Source organism: Melopsittacus undulatus, chromosome 4 (genome assembly GCF_012275295.1).
Source record: "Melopsittacus undulatus isolate bMelUnd1 chromosome 4, bMelUnd1.mat.Z, whole genome shotgun sequence".
Lineage (NCBI taxonomy): Eukaryota > Metazoa > Chordata > Aves > Psittaciformes > Psittaculidae > Melopsittacus > Melopsittacus undulatus.
Window position 1 is genome coordinate 784,749 of NC_047530.1, and position 22,715 is coordinate 807,463.

At 48.5% G+C, this 22,715-nt stretch overlaps 1 protein-coding gene across 3 annotated transcripts in view; it reads right to left on the reverse strand.

Moving 5' to 3' along the window:
* The window catches only part of PLCB2 (phospholipase C beta 2), a 54,154-nt gene extending 31,439 nt beyond the window's left edge, over positions 1–22,715 (reverse strand). For 2 of the 3 annotated variants that reach the window (XM_034061462.1, XM_034061461.1), the window contains exons 1-3: positions 10,683–11,099; positions 6,840–6,917; positions 4,488–4,556 (exon numbers count right to left, since the gene is read on the reverse strand). In XM_034061462.1, the coding sequence (XP_033917353.1) occupies positions 4,488–4,556; positions 6,840–6,917; positions 10,683–10,766 (231 nt within the window). In that variant the 5' untranslated portion in view covers positions 10,767–11,099. Of the gene's footprint in view, positions 1–4,487; positions 4,557–6,839; positions 6,918–10,682; positions 11,100–22,692 lie in introns of those variants that run through there. The other variant, XM_034061463.1, reaches the window with a different exon arrangement.

Genomic DNA, 22,715 nt, shown 5'->3' on the forward strand with positions numbered 1-22,715 from the left:
TGGATGAAGCCTTGGGTGCCATGGTTTAGTGTGAGGTGTCCCTGCCCATGGCAGGGGTTGGAACTGGATGATCTTAAGGTCCTTTCCAACCCAAACTATTCTATGATTCTACGTCCCACTCTGCCTTACAGACTGACTATACTCCCTAAACACTTGCTGCTCAGGAAGGACATTCCACCACACCCTGCCTCCCAGCTCGCAGGGACAATGCTGACAGCATAGGAGTGCATATGACACCAGGCCTTTACAGAAGAGCCTTTTTGGGGGGTGCTTCTTGCTGTGTATAGAGAGGTTACAAAACCAAACCCCAAACCTCTTGCTTTGCAGCAGGAGGAAGGTGCTGCTGAGAGCAGGTTACTCCCAGCATCCACAGTACAAGCACCCATTAGCAGGGAGACTCATTTCTTCCACCTCAGCATGTTCCACCCTCACGCAGCCAGAAAGGGCTCTGTACCTTGCAGAGGAGCAGGATGGATACTCTCAGTAGAGCACTTCAATGTTAATTCCTTCAGCCACAATTCAGTGTGAAAAGCAGAACAAGCTCTGCCCCACAGAAACAGTGGATTTACTGTGGCATCACTTGCAAGGAATAGGGGGGGAAGGATGTGGAGAAGGGGAATGGGATGCACAATTTGCTATTGGTACTAAGGCTCCCAACAGCTGTGATCTTTTTACTGTCTTAAATATCACCTGCTAGCCCCTTCTCCTCCATTTCTAGCCAATGAAACAAGTAAGTTTGTGTTCATCTCAGCAGTTGCATCCCAAGCCACTGTTTAGTGATGGGAGGCAGCACATTGTCATTCTTCCCCCCTCACCTCTAACAGATCTGTGTTTGCTTCATCACATCTGTTTTTCATATCTATACCCTTTGCAATGGCACATGAGACAGAGCTGCCCTGCGTGGAGATGTGATCCATGGGAACAACTTTTCCCTGCTTTCTGCGTTCCTTCGAGCAGGTTCTGTTCCCAGGAAAGCCAGTTGGATGCACAGGTGACGGCAGGAGCATCCTGGAGAGCTCAGCCATGTGTAAGCAAGACATTCCCAGTACATCTCTCCCACCATTTTGCTTCAATGGCCACTTTGGTGCCCACATAACACTTCCCCATCATCCCAGAAGAGAATCATCAAATCCCAGCCTGGTTTGGATTGGAAGGGAGCTTAAAGCTCCTCCAGCCCCAACCCCAACCCCTTTCCACTGGAGCAGCTGCTCCAACCCCTGTGTCCAACCTGGCCTTGAGCACTGCCAGGGATGGGGCAGCCACAGCTTCTCTGGGCACCCTGTGCCAGCGCCTCAGCACCCTCCCAGGGAACAGCTTCTGCCTTATCTCCAACCTGAACTTCCCCTGTTTCAGTCTGAACCCATCACCCCTTGTCCTATCGCTGCAATCCCTGATGAAGAGTCCCTCTCTAGCATGGACAGGATGGATAAGGAGCCAGCTTAGTGCATTTTAGTACATGTTGTCATAGAAATGCCAGAAAACTGCCTGAAAAGGGAAATACAACTTATTTTAAAAGGATCTCTGTGAATTGCAGGATTCAGGAAGCCTTTGGGATTTTCCCAGCAGAAGCTGTCATCAGGAGCATCGCTCTGCCTGGGGAGAATGCTTCATAAATCACTCGGTGCTTGACCTTTGTCTCTCTGTACAAAATGAGCTGTAGGCAATTCCCAGGACTGTAAAATACTGTCTCTGGGTTATGGCAACGGATAGAACACAGCAGCTACCCAGGGCAGACCATGGATCCAACCAGACACCTGGATAAAAGTATGACAGGGCAGTGATACTTCCCTGGCACATTTCTGCAGCCACCTAAACCAGAGGCATTACCTTGCCTTTAACCACCCCCAAAGGGCAATTCCTTCTTGTCCTTTCTAACTCACACGTTTGTGGGACTTGTGCATCCCACAGCCCAGTGACACAAGGTGTAAACCATCAGCTCCTCCTCTGCTTGTACTCAACCTGCCTTTGGAAAATTCCACTTGATGTGGAGCTCTCACATTGGAAGAAACTGAGTAACTGTTTCATGCTCACCTTCTCCATCAACTCCTGATCTTACAGCACAGCATCTTCCACATCCCCCTCAGGCTCCAATCCCAGCCCACTCAGATCTCTTCCCACAGTAGCCATCCCCATGCTCTCCTTATTCTTGCTGCTCTTCCCTACCTGTTCCAGCACTTGTCTCATTTGACATGAAGACACTAGAGATGCACAGAAATATGGGTGCATTCAGGCTCCACATGAGACTTCCTAATTATTTCCTTCTAATTCCTAGCATAAAACTTACTCTTTTGAGCAAATCTTGCTCTGTTGATATTTTACCACATCCTTATGATGTTGTTTGTGAATAGCAACAGTCAACTCAGAGCCTGTTATTTACACAAGGTTAGGATTAGTTTTTTCCTGTGTGCATTGCCTGATTTTATCTGTATTAAACTGTATCACTTATTAGATGATGCAGTCAATCAGCAACTGGGAGACCAGTGAGTCCTCATTTTATTACCCCAAATAACTCGGTTCCATTGGGAAACCTTGGCTGGCCTCTCCACATCTCTTATAGGTCACCCATGAACACCCCTTGTGATGCCACAGGCCCAAGCACTGACAGTCTGCTGGTTCTCTCTCAAAAGGCCTTCTCCAACAGTAATTCTTCCATGCCAAGTTGTCCCCTCTTACTCTGTCCTTTAAGACCCTTTGCTTATGATGGGAAACACAGGGGCCACTTTCCAGTTTTACTGACTACATTTAGAGCTAACTATGGCCCACAGCCACTGCTTCCCTTCTGCTTTTGGTACCTGTTGCTGCTCATCAAATTCCTCATTCTTTTCACAAACTTCTTTGTGCTTTCACTAAAAATCTCTTTTAAAAGGCCATCATAGTTTCTCCTCTGCACATGGAATGTGGTCACCCCAACCTGTACTGTGGTTTACTCTTAAAAACCAGGGTTGGGCTTGTGAGCAGGGGCTCCTCAGGGGAAGATACTGCTGGAGTAGCAGTTCCTGTGCCTAGAGGCAGCTCTGACACTGCTTGTGCCAATGGGTTTCTCCTGGAAGTCTCCAATTAACTTTCCTTAACCAATTGATCAAATCCAGGACATTTTTCTCTGGCCTGCCCACGGCCACCAGAAGGATCTCCACCTATGGCCTCAGCACATACTTACACCATCAAGTTATACACCATATCAAAGCTGAATTCATTCTGTAAACAGGTTATTCCTGCAACTTTAACACCCTAGAAAACAGTGTCTCATGTCTCTCCCTTATGTTGGCCTTCCCCTCAGTGCATCCTGCCCTGACTGCAGCACCCACCTCCACCAGCTCCAAATGTTTTACTCTCTCAAGTGAAAAACCCAAACCTTCCAAGAACGTTTCTCAATCATTATTGCCCCAAACCCAATTGCAGACAAAGCTTGAGGCTGATGAACCATTTGAGTTTTCATTTGAGTGCATTTCCAAGAAGGAAACAGTGTCTCAGAAGGAATGATGACTTCTAAGAGTTGTGTGAGCTGTTCTGGAACTCTCTGAGCATCCACCTCATTATGGTCCTTTCAGAACCATGAGCTCAGGGAGCTCAGAATACACATTTACAGAGCAGTATTAAGCAAACACTCATCCTACTTACGCAAAGAGGCTGCTTGAGCCTCTCATTGCAAAACCTTCCCCTTTTGCATTAATCACCTGTGTTACCATACACAGCCATTATCTGTACTCCCTCATTTCCTTTTCATGCTCCAGCTTTCCTCTGGTTTTCTCCTTGCCTTTTTGCCATACATGGGAAAGTTAAAAACAACCAAAAACAGATGCAGAAAAAAGTCCTAACAAGGACAACTTTGCTGCAGGAAGCTTGAATTACAACTGAAAGCAAGAACAAAGCCATACTCATGTTCCTCCCTCAGTCTGCCCCCTGCAAGCAGACAATTGGAATTATTTGGACAGAAAAAGATAAAGAAACACTAGTTTTTCTGAAACTGCATTTTCTTCCCTTTAAAGGGAAAAAATCCCCACCACACACTGTGCTGGAATCTCACTCACTACAGGTTTGTAGCTGCCTTGACTGGGTCTGGGCATCTTCACACAAGAGAGAAGCTCCGATGACTCAATGGAGAAGCATCACAAGTCTCCTGCAGGGCTTCCCAGTGTCCCAGGCCCACATCAAAGCTGGGCAGATGCAGGGCAGGGAGAGAATACAGCTGCTGTGTGCAAGAGAACTGAGCCTTTGGGCAGGCTTTTGGAAGGGGAGCTGTTGTGCACATTCTTCTCCCAAAGCTCATACACCACAGTCTGGAAGTGCCTTTCTTTTGGGTGCACAGAGGACCCCTGGGGGGTTCACAGACAAGAGTAAAGCCTGCTGATCTATAGTTGTGATGGCAGAAGACAGGGACCTCTCCACCTTCTTGTAGCAGAAAGGCAGGTAAACTGCCTCAGCTTGTGCCAAAGGCAGCCTTGTCTTTCCCACATGAGCAAGCAGCAGAAGTGAAGCCATGCACTCACCTTGGGGATCTTGGCAAATCGCCCTACTCGAGTATCTCGGATGCTGGTTAGATCCAAAATCTCCATCTCCTATAACAGAACAAGGACAAGGAAGATGAGGAAATAAACTCACTGCAGACCCCCCAGAAGCTGCAAAGCAAGTCTCAGTCAGCACTGCTCACTGGGGAAGAGCTCTCCCACCAGAACAGTGCAGGCTGGGACACATTAGCCACTGATACCCAAGCTAGCCTGTGTGAGGTGACAGTGGCCTGCAGCACTGTCCTCTTCAGGGTGAGGCCAGAGGCTTGGTGTGGATCACTGTGAGAGGGAGTGCATGACATGCATGTGGGTTTATACAGGGAAACATTATCCCAGCTACAAGTCCACGTGCTCATACAACCCACTCCTGTTCTCAGCCTGTCTTTTGCCTCCAACATTCAACCTGGAGCAGCTGAGCTGGAAGGCAGACAGGACCACTCTGCCCAGCTCAATCCCAGCAGATCTTCACCTCGTCTGTTCCAAAGCAACTCCCATGGAGGACATTCCCCAGGCAACCCACTCCATGTCCTCATTGCTGGCTACTTGTCATGTTTGTGTTGCTTGTTCTTTTAATATCCAACCTGAATTTCCTTCCTCTGTTACTAATTTGCCTCCTCACCATGGATCTGGAGAACAAATTATACTTGTTGCAACAGGCAATATTTTCCAAGATCACAATAAGGAACAATGTGGATACCATGTCTTCTGGCTGTAGCAACACTTCATTGTCAAGCAGGACAAAGTTTTACTCCCAATCCCACTCCTTTCTGAATCCCTAGTGCAAAAGAGGTGCAGTTTCTGTCTTGCTGTTCATGACAAGCAGACCTTAGGATGAGTCAGCCAAAGATTAATAAAGCCACACAAACTCAAAAGACAAGCTGTTGAGTATACCACATCATTCTCTGTATCAGCCTATCTCTTATCCCTGACAAGGCTCATGCCAGCCTGCACAAGACCTCCACAAGCCTGCCCTAGCCCCCCATGACAGCCAGCAGCTGCCTCTCACTCCTGCTGGCTCACCCTGCCTGCAGAGCCCCTCAGAGGATACAAAAGATGCCAGATACATGCTTCTCCGAGGATGTAAAGCAGGCTGCTGCTCCAGTGCACCTCTCTTATGTGTTAGTTCAGTTTAGATGATGATCAATGGCATTGCCAGGAAAATGAGACCACTCAAGTCTGGATTTCCTCATGTGAGCTTTGCTTCCTTACCCTGGGCCCTTTCCCAGGTGAAATCTCTTGTACCAGCAACCCAGGGAAATATCCCACTTTTGATGGTGATAACAGTTCCTCTTGTCCCATTTTGTGCACCTCCTCCAGTGCTACCACTTCCCACTGTCTGCTGGAACCTGTACAGCAAAAATCCTACTGCCAGGAGTGGATATTGAGAGGGGAATGAGAGTGATGGAGATGGCTGAAAAGAGAACACATCTTCTAGAGGATGTGGCAGTCCCCACCCCGTGACAATGTTCTTGTACTGGGGCACATCTCCAGCAAAGGCAGAGCTCACTAAATCACATCAGGTCTCCTGGCCAGGGTGCTGGACAGGACTAATGTCTCTGTCTCTTTATCTCCCATGCCTCTTGAGCATGTAGGTCACGAGGAGGAAGTAGAGCTGAACCACAGCCCTGCTCTGGAAAGCAGAAGTAAGCCCAGCCTTCCATCTCCAGGCAGCCAGATCTCTCTGCCACCCAGTGCTACTCATCAGCGAGGAACTGAATTCTCTTTCCTCTGTTTGTTGCCTCCCTCTCTCCTCCAGCATCCTGTGGTTTACACATCACCCTGCCCCGAGAGGAGCACAACTCGCTCTCTACACTTGTTGTAGTCTCTGTAGCACTATGGTCACTACCCTTTGCTAAATTAAAATGTCTAAAACCCCCAAGAAATCAGTTAATTATAACATAGGCAGCATGAGGTACACATTCGCTGAAGCTGCATACAGGTAATTGCAGGTCTTGCCATGATCTTTCCAACTGTACCATTGAACTGGATGGGAGAACCCTTCAGGGTACTGGGTAACAAGGATACCAACTCTTCTGCTCTCCAAAGTCCTTGGAAGCACATCTAGTGAACGTTGCCGGTACAAGATGCCAGCATGACAAGCACAGAAAGGCCACACATCCCTCTGGCATGCCAGCTTTATCTCCTGTTCTTTTCTGGATATCTGAAGACAAGACACATCTGCCATGGAAGAAGCACAGGACTCCCAGCTCCTCTGTAGGGGAATGAGGGTGGCAGTCTGCTCTGGAGTGCAGAACTCAAGCACTTAAAGTGTTTTAAGCTTACACAAACCTGACCTGGCTCTTTGGAGACCAAGTGTGAAGCCTTAGCACTTACCTTATTCTGGTAGGTCCAGTATAAGTAAAAGCCCTTTGGATCCACTCGAAGAATCACAGGGGAAGCACTTCCTGTTTCCTGACAAAAAAGACAAACAGAAGAAAGCAGGTTAACACCTTATGTGACCTGGAGAGCCCATCATGGGATGCACGTTTCCAGCTCAGATACAGACCTCTCTGGGTCTATCATCCTCTGGCTTATGGAAATGAACCAGATGATTTTAGTACATCTCCATGTGAGGCTATAGAACCTGAGCTCTGCTGAAGCTTGAGTCTCACCTAACACCACACATTTAGCTAAAAACTCTCTTGGAGCCTTGTGTACAATGAATTAAGAGAAGAAAGTAGCTGTGGATGAAATTAACTGTTTCATTTGAACTGCCTTATCCCCCAAGGCATTGACTGTGTTCCACAAGCTCCAGGGGTAGCCCAGGCAAAGCAGAGATACCCTTCATCAGGGGCATCTTCACACGAGTTATCTGGGCTGTCTTTACAGGGAGTGACCTAAGCCAGGAAGGCTCAAGAATGAGTCCATCTAATACAGCACATGAGGCTGCTTTAGGCAGTGATTCAAACTCCAAGCACTAGCTCTACACAGACTAGGAAAAGCAGCAGTTATTTAAACACCCACACTACAGGAGCAAAATTAGATGGAATTATTCAGGGCCAATCCTGACCCCAATACAACAGGGAGGCCCTCAGATCAGAGCTGAGGCATGTACTGCACATGAGGCTGTGCACTTCACCTCTGGATGATTGCACTGCCTCTGCATTTCCAGTTAAAGCAACTTCACAGCTCTTCTCAAGGCAACAATCCCATCTCACATGCAAGCCTGTGTGAAGAGATGGATTAGCATGAGCGCTTTGGAGAATGAGATGAAGGATGCTCGGTGCTCTGGCTGGGTCCCAGCTCATTTGCTCATTCACTCTACATAACTCCTCACTGCACTTGACCTCTGGTGCAACACAAGACAGGATCACAAGGTCTACCATCCATTTCTGGGAATGGCTTCAGATTGAATCCATGAAGCTGAAATACCCAGCTACTGAGATGAAACCAGTACTGCAATTTGGAAGCTGTATCTATTACTTGCCCTTGGGTTCTCCCATTTGTTACTGAACTCATACTTTGCTCCAGAGTGCATCTGTATTTCTCAGTTTTCAGACTGAGTATTCTCCACTATAGCAAACTGCCCATGCAACAGAGCACTCTATCTTCTGCTTTCACTCCCTGCTGCCTTTCTCATGCTGTACCAGGGACACTGTTGACCTGAACAGCATCATGCCCATGTTTCCAGAGCTCCTGGTTAGCTCCCTGAGCACATGGCCACAAAAGCAGAACAGGCACCAAGTATTGGGCCATGTTCTAGATTAACCTTATCTCCTGTGAAGCAGCTTTCTCGAAGGCAAGTGAGGCTGCAGCAGGGACTGGTGAGAGCTGATCAGGGTTCCCCTCTGGAGCAGGCACATGGGTGGCTGTGGGGTGCAGGTGGGCTCTCCTACAACAAAGGAAATGGGGAATCCTATAGAAGATGGTCTGGCAGCCAAACTGGCTGCTGCTCACACTGTAGAGTTCAACTGCAGGGCAAAAAGCAAGCACTGTGTGGTAAAGTCATGTAATCCATAACCTTTGAGAGGCAGAAACAGTTTTGCTTCTACTACAAGGGCTGAGAGGCAGCATAGAGACAAATCCACATGTAACTGCTCTGCTGAAGAGGTCAGCTACTACCCTGTGCCCTATCTGAGGTGTGGAAGTGTTCCCAAGCTGGTTCTTCAAACACACTATCATGCATGTGGTAGGACTTCACCTCTTTAGTCTGCTCAGCAGCCCCAGCTTGGTGGCTGCTGAACAAAGCACAGCAGAGCTGCTCCTGACCCCAAATGTAACTCTGTGGGGCAGGTCAGAACAGCCCCACTGCACTCTGCTCTAAGGAGCACATTGCAGATGCTGCATGAGGTGAAGGCACTACAGAAGGGGGCTTTGGTTTTCCTCAACAAACTGTTGGGTACAGTGAAGGCTCCACTCCAGTCCCAAACTGTACAGAGTGATGTAAGGAACCAGTCTCATCTACCTGCATTGCTTGCCTCTCATACTGTGGAAGGAGTTCAAGCCTGTTACCTACGGTAACATGGCCAGGTCAATTCAAAAGGTGAGACAAACCCCACAGGCCTGTGACCCCTAAAGAGCAGCAACCCTGCAGCCTGGAGCTCTTACACCATCCTTTGTAGCTTGCCCTAACTGTGGAGTGGGAACGCATGAGGAGATGGAGCAATGTGACCAGAACAGAACACTTGTGGCTTTCCTCATTGTTGGAGGTCAGGTCAGTAAAGGACTAAGTCATCAGAGACAACCTTTTAGGAACATTTACAAACCCATAAGCCATAGTGAAAACCCCACACAGGACTTGAGCTCCCTCAATCCTATCGTTGCAGCAGCAAAGAAAACACTTGGGGCTTGGAAGCCCAAGTTAATTCACATTGGATTTCAAGGGAGCCTCACTGCCATCAGAATTCCCAGTGAAAGACTTACCAGCTTTAAGCTTTTGGGAAGGTGGTCCCCAAGGATGGGGCATAGGAAGTCAGCAGCAATTGTAGACAAGTTTGGCTGCTGCTGTTCTCAGAAACCAAACCCCTGTTCAAGTTCAAAGCAGCCACATGTGCACTCTCCAGGCAGTGGGAGACTGGGAAGAATGGGAAGGCTGCACTTGCCACCATGCCCTGGTGCCCTCCTGTTCCTGTACAGCCAGTGGAGTAACTGCCTGGTAATATCCCAATGTGTATCCCTCAGCATCCACCCTTTCTGCTAGCTGTATGTGACATTTCTTTATGTCTCTGGACCACCTCTGCTTAGCACGCATACAAGTAACTGACATCCCCCACACACACTGCCTTGGGACTTCAAACTCTATTCAAGCTTCACACCCACAAAAGTAGGCATTAATCCCTCCTATTTCTACTGAAGGCTCCTTTTAACACATCTCAGCTGCAATACCACATCACATGTTTTCCCCAGAGCTTGGTGAATAATCATAACCTGGCATGCCCCCGTTTTACCATTGCTCCATAGCAGACAATTCACACTGCAGACAGAATGGATGGGCAGCTGCTGTCCCCTTCTCAGGTAGGTGGGGACTGGGGTAAATACTCTTTTGCCTTCTTAGACGGTGAGGAGGGGGCTCTTACATTCTGCTGTTCCCACTTTCTGCTCCTCACAATGAAAGGCAAACAGAGACTGCAGAGATAGATGAAGACTGAATTGGAAAGAAGCAGCTTCTTGCAGCAGCCTCTGAGGCTCTGGCCCTTTGCTACTCAGCCACTGCACACTTGGTAGCTCACAGACCCACAGCCAGCAGGCACAGGAGGACATGGCTCACCCTCTCTCCACTGCAACAGAGCCATAAGAGGAAGCAACTTGGAGCCTGATTTTCTCTCTATCTGCAAAGCACAGAGTCCTCTCAGTAAATCCTGCCCCTCAGGCTCCTCTGGACAGGTCCAAATGTGCCATTTGCCTCTCACCCCAAAGAAGCTGCCAGCAGTGACACCTTCCCAAGGTCTGGGACACAGACAGGACCCTGAGGTCCTACACCAGACCCAGTGGCACACTCCATCTACTTCCACCCTCCACAGTAACAAGAGGTGCAGAAGCCACATCATCAACTCCTAATAGATACACCCATTGGTTTTCCCCTCAGCTCTCCTCTTATCCAGACATCATTGCTCTCAGGTACAACACACCATGTCCCAACCCCAGCACTGAATACATGCTCCCATAACCCCAGATGAAAACACAGTGTCTACCACATCACCATACATAAAACAATGAAGGAAAATCTATAGTACTCACATCATCCCATTTGATGAAGCGCTCACCCTTGGACAGATACTCCTTCACCTCCGGCGGCTGCAGGACAGGGGTAAGCATTGACATCCTGCCCTGCAGATGTGCTCCTCAGCCACCAGAAGCAATAGCTGCTGCACAGTTCACTCCTCCTTGGCCCCCTCTCCTCTATCTCTGCCTCTCACGTGGCAGGGCTCTCTGCCATGGCCACTGTTGGCATCAGAAAGCAAACAGCCTCTTATATCCCAGCCAAATTCAGGAGGGGCAGGGACAGGCAGGCGAGGACCGATGAATCTGCATTGTAAATCAACAGCTCTCCAAGCAAGCGAGAAGCTGAGCCCAAGGTCACCTAGAGGAAAGCCTGTGATGGGTTGGGATGCCCGTGTGGGCAGCCCTATACGCACGCTGCTGCTCCAGGAGGGACCTACTCCTCAGAGCTGTGCTGGTGAAGCTCACTCCGTAGCACTTCCGCAACTGAACTTCCTTAAGTGTTGTCTTGATGAAGTGCAGACATCACCAGCCAACACTCAAACTAGTTCAGCAGATGTGCTTACAGAACAACTCGGGCTTTGGCTACAAGCAGACTGCCCCCTTCATGCAACAGCCCAAATATCATGTAAAACAAACTCACTCTTTGCTCCCTACAGCCGCTGTTTCTGGGGCCACTTGTTGCACTTCCAGTCTTTAACCTTCTTCCTTTTTCTCATGGGTTCTTCTGAATGTCAGCCTGAAAAGTGAGGCAGATGGAAATCCCCCTGAGAGATGAAATGAAGCATTGACAGGAGTCCTGAGGACTGCATTATCCCCCAGGCTCACTTGGGTCTACTGCAGATACTGTGGGAACATGGAATGGGAGAGATGAGTTAAGGTGAGAGAATGATGAAGCTGCAGGGAAGTGACAGAAGCAGAACAGAAAGTTAATGGCAAACAGGGCAAAACCAAGACCCTGTTCTTGACCTTGGCTCAAGAGAACTAACTGGTGAGCAGCAGAGGAGAAAAGCAGCTCTGGTGGCAGATGTGGCTAACCAGGGTGAGAGTGGCTTGTGAAGAGGGCTGACATGGGCAAGGTCAGTCGAGAAGGCTGAGGTCCACATGTAATTACAAGTGTCAGTAACTGCATTACCCCTGCTGTAATGGGATTCCCAGCCACATGGTGGGATTTCAGCCTTTCTCCTTATGGAAGGACACAACAAGGTGTCAAGGGGTGGCACTTCCCATTGCTCAAGAGGGACAAGACACTGTGGGAAGCAGTGCAGATTCTCCAACAAGGGTGGACAAAGCCTCCTGCTATGCAAAGGGAGGCAGCTGCATGGAATACTTGCCAAGAACTGGCTATCCAAGCTAAGGCTGTCAGCTCTGTTTTACTGGGGCAGTGAACTGAGGTGGCTTACCCAAGGCTGTGGTTGCTCAGGGCCAAGACTAAGGACATGGAAACCCATCACCTCTGTTCCTATAACCAAGCCATCCTTGTGGTACTAAGCTCCCTTTGCATGTGTGACACGTGCTGCTAGAGCAGCCAACTGACAGAGCAGTATTCCAGGCCCAGCAAAGACAGCATCACCAGGAACAGCACCCCACCACCCCCCTGCAGGGATTGCTGTTATTCCCAAGCAGCAGATGCCAGCATCTGCCTAGATCTCAAAAGCTGAGCTGGAAGTGCTCAGGGATGTCAGCAACACCCCAGCATTTGGTATAAATGCCAGTGAAATGCCAGGCTCTGCAGGGCAGGGTTTGTTCTCTGTGCTCTTCTAAGGAACAAACCCTGAGGCCCAGGTATGTACAGAGAAAGGCCACAGGAGCCTGCAGTGAGAAGTTTTCTCTGCCCTCACCTGATCCCTCTACACCAGAGCAGTTTCAGTGCTGCTTAGCTTTAACTTAGGGAATAGTTGTGTAAAGGATAAAGAGAATCAATCTTGCTCAGAAGTGCTGCACTCCTCCCATCCTCCATCACACAGAAAGCACCAAAGGAAGGCCATGGAGGTCTCAGTGAGCAGTGAAAGGTGGGATGAGCTGCCAAGAGCAGAGGGACTGCAGGTGAGATCAGTCACAGCTGCTGATTCCAGGGGCCCAAATGGAATTGACCTCAGTTAATACTGCTTCCTGAACTGTGTCTGCTTCCTGTCACAACCAGGGCCTCACAGACAGGCAGCTTCTGCCCTGCATTCTCTCAGACCTGGCTATTCAATAGCTTTCTTTGTCTCACCAACAAACCTAGAGCAAGCATGAACCCTGCCAGAGCTTCACTCCCTTGTCACTCAAATCAGCTTTCCCTAAGGAATACATCAGTGAACTGAAAATAAAGGCACCATGAAGAGCAGCACCCAAGCCAGAGCTGTCCTGCACCAACTGCCAAGGTCCCTGCTTGCCTAGAGCTGGTCACAAAAGCTGAAGCTCGCTTCCTTTTGCATAACCCAACCTCCTTATCTTTCATTTCACACTCCTTGTGCTATGTGGGAGCTTCTGCCCCTTGCATGAAGAGATGGCTGATGGAACAGTGATAGAACAGAGCAGCAGTCCTGCCCTCTGCTGAGAGCTCTGATATCACAGCAGGCAGCAGCAGCACATTGAGCAGTATTTATTCTACCACCCTTTATGTTCTCTCTCCTGCAAGGCCCATCACCCCATGTCCACTCATGCTGCAGCCCCTCTGTGCAGGGCCCTGCACCTCCTTTGCTTTCAGCCCTTCACTATGCACCCACCAGCCTCTACAAGAGTTTTGACATGCAAAAACTCCATTTTTTACCTTATTTTCCTGCAGACTTCCTTCTGTCCCTGCCCTACCTCTTCAGCAGCCCCTACCTGCCACAGAGCCCATGCAGCAGCACAGCAGTCAGCATTACCCATCAGAGATTTGACAAGGCAGGGTGTGTGGACAGTGATTTAAGCCCTGCTCTACTGAACAGCCTTCACTGGATGGCTCCTGAGCTCTAGCACCTTGTTGTGTAACCTCAACCCCAATCTATTCCCAGCACACACAAACCTGTAAGAACCCCCTTCCAACACTGTTCCATGACAATTGTACCTTGCAATGTGAAATGCTGTCCTCTAGTGAACAGCGACGATACTGCACACACAGCCTTGAGCACTGCCCTCCAACACCAGTGGGGAATTCACAGCTAAACTAAGCTGAGCTCATCCCGCTGCTCCTTTTCCTGCTCTGCCCTCTGAGCCCCAGCAATCCTGAAAGGATTAATGGCACCATTAGGACCACAAGGCCAATATTCTCACCACGCTGGAGAGAAGAAGCGCTGAGGGTGTCTGCCAGGGCATATTGGGCCCTACTTTGAGCCCAAACCACAAAGCCAAAGATTTAGGACAGCTCTCAGCTGACAGCATGACTCCAACTCGACCTGCAAAAGTCAGAGGGCAGTGGACTACAGCACACAAAGGCAAGTGGCCACAGATGCCACAATACTATATGAGTTCCTCAGAGAGGGACTCTTCATCAGGGATTGTACTGACAGGCCAAGGGGAATGGCTTGAACCTGCCCGAGGGGAGACTGAGCTGAGCTCTGAGGCAGAAGCTGTTCCCTGGGAGGGTGCTGAGGCGCTGGCACAGGGTGCCCAGAGAAGCTGTGGCTGCCCCATCCCTGGCAGTGCTCAAGGCCAGGTTGGACACAGGGGCTTGGAGCAGCTGCTCCAGTGGAAGGGGTTGGGGTTGGAACTGGGTGAGCTTTAAGGTCCTTCCCAATGCAATCAGTCTGGGACTCTGATTCTATGAAAAGCAGTGAGGTTTTGTGTAATAAAAATCTACAAAATTCAGATCAACCTCTGAGACATGGCTAGGTCACTATTAACTGCTCACTGCATGGGGATACACAGCAGGAGTACTGTGTATCCCAGCTCTGATGGCTTTCTGTGTATGTCCAGACTGCACAGGAGATGGATGCAAACAGGCTCATGCACAGTTTAAGCATCCTACACATCACTGCGGTACAAAGTAGCTGCTGCCCAGGGATGACTGAACCACCAGTTCCTAACTGCTAGCAAAGGAACAAAACTTTCCAAGATGGGCCGTTAACAGAAGAGGAAGGAGGATGAAGGGCAGCAGCAAACCAGACCATGTGCCCATCTCCTGCTACCTCACAGTAACAGCAGCAAGGGCAGCAAAGAGACTTCTACCAAATCTGGAGATGGATCCATCTGACTGCCCACTGTGTCTACCCACAGTGTCAAATGCTGAACTGGGAATCAGCATACTGGGGAGGAAGCCCCATTTAGCTCTTGACCTCAACTTTTTCTTCCTACTCTATCAGCCCAACTTATTCTAACCATAAGCTGTCTTTTGTGGGTGCATTTGCTGCTGCCACAGCAGATTCCGAGTCCTGGCTGAGACCCTGATCTTGTCTTTGGGGCAGGATTGAACCCTGCTTACCTGATAGGCATGTCCACTCATGCAGGTCGGAGATGAGAGCTCTGCTTCTCAGCTCTGCTGCATGAGAAGCAAATGGTATCAGCTTGGTTCCAGAACCACATTAAAGTGGATAATGTGGCCATACACCCACACTAGCTTTTTGTCAGCACAAATGCACCATGTGGATTTATATAACCGTGTCCATATACATGAGCCCCAATGCACTGACTTTGAAAGGCAACACACCCCAGTGAATCCCATTCCAGAGAAAGAGGCTCCTGCTGCAGCACTATTCAGATTCAGGATGAAAGAGCAATAAAAACTAAGAAAGACCTCTTTGCATTGTTCCTATCTGCCAATTCCCACTTCCAGCAGCCTCAGAATGCTGCCCAGGAACCACTCTGCCTATTCACTAATGGAGCTGAACAGCTTTCAGCTATGGTCTCCAGTTCTTCAGGTGTTAGGCCAAGAATCTGCACCTGTAATATCCAGCTTCAACCTTCCAAGCATCCCCCTCCCCACTGCAAAGGCCTTTGCACATCAAAGTTGGGGCTGTTCAGCCTGGAGAAGAGAAGGCTGCATGGAGACCTCATAGCAGCCTTCCAGTATCTGAAGGGGGCCTACAGGGATGCTGGGGAGGGACTCTTCATTAGGGACTGTAGTGACAGGACAAGGGGTAATGGGTTGAAACTTAAACAGCAGAGGTTTAGACTTGATATAAGGAAGAAAATCTTTACTGTGAGGGTGCTGAGGCACTGGAATGGGTTGCCCAGGGAGGTTGTGAATGCTCCATCCCTGGCAGTGTTCAAGGCCAGGTTGGATGAAGCCTTGGGTGATATGGTTTAGTGTGAGGTGTCCCTGCCCATGGCAGGGGCTGAAACTGGATGATCTTGAGGTCCTTTCCAGTCCTAACTATTCTATGATTCTATGATTCTATATTCCAAACTCTCCACCTCCTGGAGGTGAAATGCAGTTGTGAAGCAGTGATGGATTCAAGTTTGGGTCTGCAGGAAAGAAGGCATTTTCCAATAGAGGCTGCTAAAGAAATGTCATGTAGGTTTTCACTGTTTAAGTGAATAGTGCAAAATCAGACATTGACAAGCTTTTCAAGCTAAGGACCACTTTGAACCTCCACAAGTTTCTCATTAACCTCCATTTAGATCATTGAAGCTATTGCTGAGAAATCTCAAAAGGCAAAAGGGCTCCATAGTCCATGGAAGGCACCAAATGGAGCTGATTTGCACCAGCTGATAGTCCCAGCAACTGGAAATATGAAGCTGAAGGGGCAAGATCTTACCTCAGCATTGTCCTTTGATATGGTCTAGTGTGAGTCATCCATGCCCATGGCAGGGAGTTGGAATCAGATGATATTAGGGTCCTTTCCAACCCGAACCGTTCTATGATTCATGATAATCATCTGTGGGTGGGATGAAGGTTTTATATCAGATCCTAAAAAGATGATGAAACCCATTTTTGTTCACTTTTGCTCTACTGACACATCACTGCTGTGGCAATATTGCCATGTACACAGGCAGCTAGAGTCAGCCCTGTGCCTTTAACTAATGGGCACACAAGTACACACACGGCCTGACCATTGCTTCTCTCCACTGCCACTCTCCAAGAGACTCATCTCACCAGAAAAGGCCCTTCTTGTTACCTTGGTTATGGTTATTTGTCACTTTGACACAGTTCTTCTAGTCCTGATGAGTGCAATCAGTGCAGGATATTTTAAATCATCTCCTGTCCTTCTAGAGGTCAAAATTAGATCTTGAAAATGCTTTCTGTCATCACATTCTCAAGCAGGGAACATATACCACACAAACACACAGGGACTACAGACTCAAAGAGCTCTCTAGGAAATACTTAACCCTGCTGCAACTCCAGCCATTCTTTTGTGTTCAGAACAGGGAAAAGCAGCAAGTGCAATGGAAATAGCTACTGGAATCATAGAACCAGCCAGGGTGGAAAAGACCTTTGACAAACAGCCTTTCTCCAAGGACTTCACAGCTTCCAGTTGCAGCCTGAAGCAGGATGGCAGAAGTATGAAGACGGTCAGATATGACAAGAACCAGCTCCAGTAGAACTGGAGGAGGTTTCATGCTGCCATTTGAACTTAGTTAAACAACCCTCCCGTGCACAGGGTTACCAGGAGGAGGTCAGCTGCCAAAGCCAAGCACACACAAGCAGAAGAAGTCAAAACCTAACAGATCAGGAAGCATTATCACATCCAAAGCTCCATTATTTTAACTTGGGTGAAACCCCATGCTGCCCTCATAAAAGAATCTATTTGCATCTTTAAAGTAGTTAAGCTTCATGTTGCTTTAGTGTACCTCAGCAAGGCCCCAAATCTGAGTCAAGCTCACTTTGAAATGAACACATTGGTTGGTCTCATCAAGAACTTGGCTGCATTAAGTGCCTGGAGCAAGTGCAAAATGAACTACTGAATAAACACCCTTCTCCATCCAGAGGGGGAGAAAACCATTTAAACTATCTCAGATTGAAACCCAGCAGCAACCCAGACCAAACCAGGATCACTCTGGCTTCGGGGCTGCATCATGAGAGTGTGGACAAGGCTTCCCAAGGAAATCCTGTCCCAGTGCTTGTAAGGACAATCAAGCTGGTGCAACTCTTTATTCAAGCTGTCACTGTGCAAACATCACAGGTTGTGTTTTCAGACAATCTGTATCAGTGCTCTCCCACACAGACCTGGGAGCAAATACTATATATATATATATATATGTATATATGAATCTGTGCGCAGATGGGAGAATACCAACACATCCATTTTCCACATAAAGGTGAGATCAGCATCTTCACACCATGAAAACCAGAAGCAAAGATGCACTCAGACATTACAATCATTAATCACTGCTGTCCCATCCCTTAAGAAGTGGTGGCTATGTTTGAAATACAGCCCTCTGAACCCCATTTGGGTGTTCAGGGTGTGAACGTGCACATTTCCTCCTTGCAAGATGAACAATGCAGTGCTGATTTCTGACTCCAGATTCCTGCAGAGACTGTGACACAGCTACAGGCAGCACAGGCTCACACACAGAAAGGAACTTCTCATTAAAACCCACAATATCCACCCTCTTGACATTCTGCACGGAGTGAAACAAGTCTCCACAACCTGATGTGTGAAACCTACAGCTCAGGGTGCTGGAAACCTCTGGATTAGAGCAAATGGCAAAGAACCACTGCAGAGTCTGAACCAGTATCCACTTACTGGAGTTTCTGAACATTAACACCAAACCAATAAATCCTTTTCAGGCATCATTATCACTCTCAAGAGTTTTCCCACCAAGGAAACAGCGTGCAAGGCTCTCCGGAAGGACTGACACATCCTCTATACTATGCAATTGGTTCACAGCATAAGATGATGGTTCAAAATGAGCCTCACCAAATTGGAGATACAAAGATTGAAGCTGATGCACCACCCTATCAGAAGCTTTCTGCCCTAGGCCTCTGTCCTGGGCAAACCAGACCTTGCTACTACATCTCCAATTCAGCATCATTTTTCCTGTCTCCCCCACCCACCACATAATCTCTGCAGATCACTTTCCAAGTCAGTGCAAGACAGTGGGTTGTGCAAACTTCACTACCACCACTAAGTCAGAAGCTGAAGGAATTAAAAGAACATCCCCAACCTCCCCCATCTGTTACTGGATTAACAAGAGAGACAGCACCTTCCCACGTATGACAGAGAAGATTGCAAAGCCTAAGGAAGTGCCAGAGAAGAACAGAATCTGCTTCCCTCAGGCTCCAAACAGGAGACTGGAATAACAGTGTGGAATAAGGCATATAGCCTTTAGAAAAGCAGACAGGAGAGCACGAGAGACTGTCCCCTGTCAAGAGCACAGACATCCTCTATGATAGAAGACTCCAGCCTAGCAAAGCTCAAGGACTTCAGCCAAGAGAAAGAGAGATGAATTTAATAGTACCTATTCCATCCTTAGAGCATCAGGAGGCAGGTGGAAAGAACCCATCCATCTCCCCCCTCCCCAGCACCAAGGAGACACTATAAAAGTTCAGAGAGCAACACAGCTAATAAAGAAGTTACAATTCTTTATTAAGTCTATAAGCCACCCACAGAGGTCACACTACTGGAGGCAGCCACCAAGAACAAAAAGCAGGGTTCAGACAAGGCACTGTACAGCACCATGGCAGTGAGTTATGAGCTTGGGAGCTCCACAGACTAACCCAAGTGGAGTAATCAGACCACACACCTCATGGAATGACCTGCTCATTTGTAGAGTGTCACATGGAATTGCCTCTTAATGACAGGGCACAGGAAGGAAAGGCTGAGTAATGACAGCAGGGGGGCAATGGGGCTGAGGGAATCCATCCAGCCCACCCCATCCCAGGGCAGGATGAGCTGTGACATACCCGCTCTGACAGACAGCAGTACAGAGAGCCTCAGGAGGATCAAACAGTAGGGACCTGGCTACCTCCCAGGCAATGCAATCAAGCATCTCACTTAGAGAAGCAAGGGCTGCACAGAGGTAATGTCTTAGGTCAATAATCTTCTTCTAATTAAGTCTTCTCTGTCCTGAAGCACTGGATGCTCTCCACTCACTCCAAACATGGGAAATCAATACCACAGGTTTATTTAGCTCCATCCTTCAGGGGCCCTCGGAGAGTAAGCAAACACCCCACTGCAACAGGTAACAGCAGAATTCAAGCAGTGCTGTTCAGTCAGTGGGCAGAACACCCGATCTTCAACAGTCTGCCTCAGCACTTGGGTTTTCAGCTACACACGGGGGTAAGGCAGGAACTAGCAGGCTCATAGGTAAGTTTTCTAGCAGACCTTCAGGCCAAAGTTTATTAACAATAGGACCCTGAAGAATACAGTGTTTGGACAACTGTGGGAGGAAGGCTACATGTTAAAGGGCTCCCCTTTGCTGTGGTGCACCGTGTGCCCTCAACTGCATTTGCCTCAGGTGAGCGATCTCCTCTGTGTTCTTTAGGAATGGAGTCTCTGAGAGGCCCAATTTGCAAGCTCTGTTTAGCGTGTGACACATGCAGTGGCTTTACAAGACCTCTGGGCTCTGCACCCCAGAGCTCTATTTCTGCACCACAGGAGCCTACTCAACACACAGCTTGGTAGTTCTGCTAAAACCCAGATGACAAAGGAAATATCATTACTGCTGCTCTGCTTTCCTGGCTCTCATTTGCCTTTATGGGTGGTTGTTAGCAAAGCCCTAAGTTTAAGAACAGAAGGCACACGCGTTCTGGCAGCTGCCTGCACGTGAACAAAAGGACCTGCAGAGAAACTCACGCCCATCTGTTTGATCACAGTAGAAAGAAAAGCTTGCACCTCACTTTAGCAAAAGCCAACAAGACTTAGTTAATAAGTCTTGTCTGAAGACTCTGAATCTCTTTAATACCACCACAGAATTGTATTCTATGAAGGGTAAGTCTACACCACAGCCAGAAGGCAAACTGCGGCCCAAATAAGCCATAAGTAAGTGCAAAAGGGAGATGAAGATGTCAGACTGAAGGCAGAATGTCTCTAGAATGGCACAGTTCAGTTTTAAGACAGCTACAGATCTGTAGGGCTGAGGAGTAAAGGGAAGGGAGCAAGAGACGGACGGACGGAAGGAAGGAAGGAAGGAAGGAAGGAAGGAAGGAAGGAAGGAAGGAAGGAGAGTAACTCGTGCAATCAGCTATTGCCACATTTTGTAGCTGGAACATCTTTAGTTGCTCCTAGAGTTCAAATGACACGAGGTGTAGCAGGATCTCAACCAGACCACACTCACTGCCTTTGCTGGGACCATTTCTGCACCTCCAGTGCAAGCCCTTAGGCCAGCCAGACTGCCAGGACTCCACTGGTGCAAAGGAGTGCTGTGAACTGTTGGATTTATCAACAACGCTTTGGTGAGCAGAGATAAAGGCAGCACCATGAAAGAGCAGCAGAGATTAAGAAGGATCAGTTTCCTTCCCAGGAGAGGGGAAATTAATGTGGGGAACACAGGACTGAGATCTGCAGCTATAATGGCTTTTTATCGTATTGATCCCTATCACCTCCCTGTTCCCTTCCGTGCCTGTTTCCTGTATCGACTTGCTGACTCTTTTAAACACCCTTTATCAATCTCCTCATAATACCCATCTGAACAGTGAGCAGTGATACTGTCTGCCACCTTCTAGACACTACAACGGGGTAGAGTTCAGCAATAAAGGAGGACACAGCATCTCCAAGCATAGACTTAAAATGTGGGAAAACAGCATGGACAGACAGCACCAGGCAAAAACTGTCAAGACCTCATTCAACCATGTACAAGATGTACATGTCAATCCCCCCAAATTCCAGACCTGGCACTGGGGAAGAGCATAGGGAAGGGTTTGTGGGAGGTAGGAATTCACCAGCCTTTAACCACAGACCATGACAGACTGTACCAATGGCGACATCAGAGATCACAGACAGCATAAGGGTCTGCAAGGAGCCCATTTGTGCAGAGATGATTTGAGGCAGAGCTGAGAGCAGACACAGGCAGCAGCCAGCAAGGCTTTACCTGCCCTGGCAGCATCAACAGCAGGAAAACCAAGGCCAGCGAGAATGTGACTACAGACCTGGAATATCAGTAGGAAATCCATTTTGCAGGAATTGCTACAAATCCACATATACGACTACACTTAAACATATACTGCTCAAGGGAATTTGTGTATAGAATCTATAGAACACCACACAAAATGCCTTCCTCTGCCCCAGGAAGGCTTTGTCAGTGGGATGCCATCTGCTCACACTGCTCAGGTGTGTGAAATCTGACTTCAATATGAATGCAGTCACTTGTAATTCATCAGGGCAAGGGATAAGGGGCAGTTCATGCTATTCAGAGGTGTGAAACCTGACTTCAGCAAGAACGCAGTCAGCTGTAACTAATGAGGGCAAGAGATTGGGGGGGGGGGCACAGAAAGGTGCCTACTAACAAATGTTGCCATGACACACAAGGTTATAGCAATATTTCATGATAATTAAGTATTTCAGGATAGAGCATATAGCTCAGAGCATGTTAGAGACAGAGCATGTAGAGGCTGTAGCTCAGCATTGTTTGGATGGGGAAGGACCCTTAAGAATCCTTTAGTCCAGTCTCCCTGCTGTGGAAGATAAGCATCCCCTGCCTTAAAGAAGCAATGAAATCCCTGCTACCCTTGCCAGTGCTGGCCAGAGTCACAAAGGGATCCACTCACTATATATATATGATGAACCTATAGATGAGGCTTGTGCTGAGGCCAAAATCCAGAGCACATCCAAAAGCAGCTGGCACCACAACATCACCCCCTTCAACCCTTCCCTCCAGGCAAGCACAGGATCTGGATTCCTAACATCCCACATGTGCACGGCTGCCTTCTCCCGGCCAGTTCAGTCCCCACATCCCTTTGCCCTTATAGGAACAATGAGCCAGGAGCCACTCATAGCCCCTTGCAGGGGCACTGGGAGCTCCCTGCTCTGCCACACAGCAGCCCTGGAGCCTTCAGCCACCACAATCCACCTCTTACACCTACAGCTGTTCTGGACTTACTCCATTTTATTCCCCCTCAGAGCTGCAAACCCCATAAATCCTCCTGTAAACCTCAAGAGCTTTTCCCCTTTCTCTCCCACATTCTTCCTGCTATTGAGAGCCAAACCAGAACGCTGCCATTACTGAGACCTCAATCACTCACTTCCTCTGGTGCCCATCTGGGTG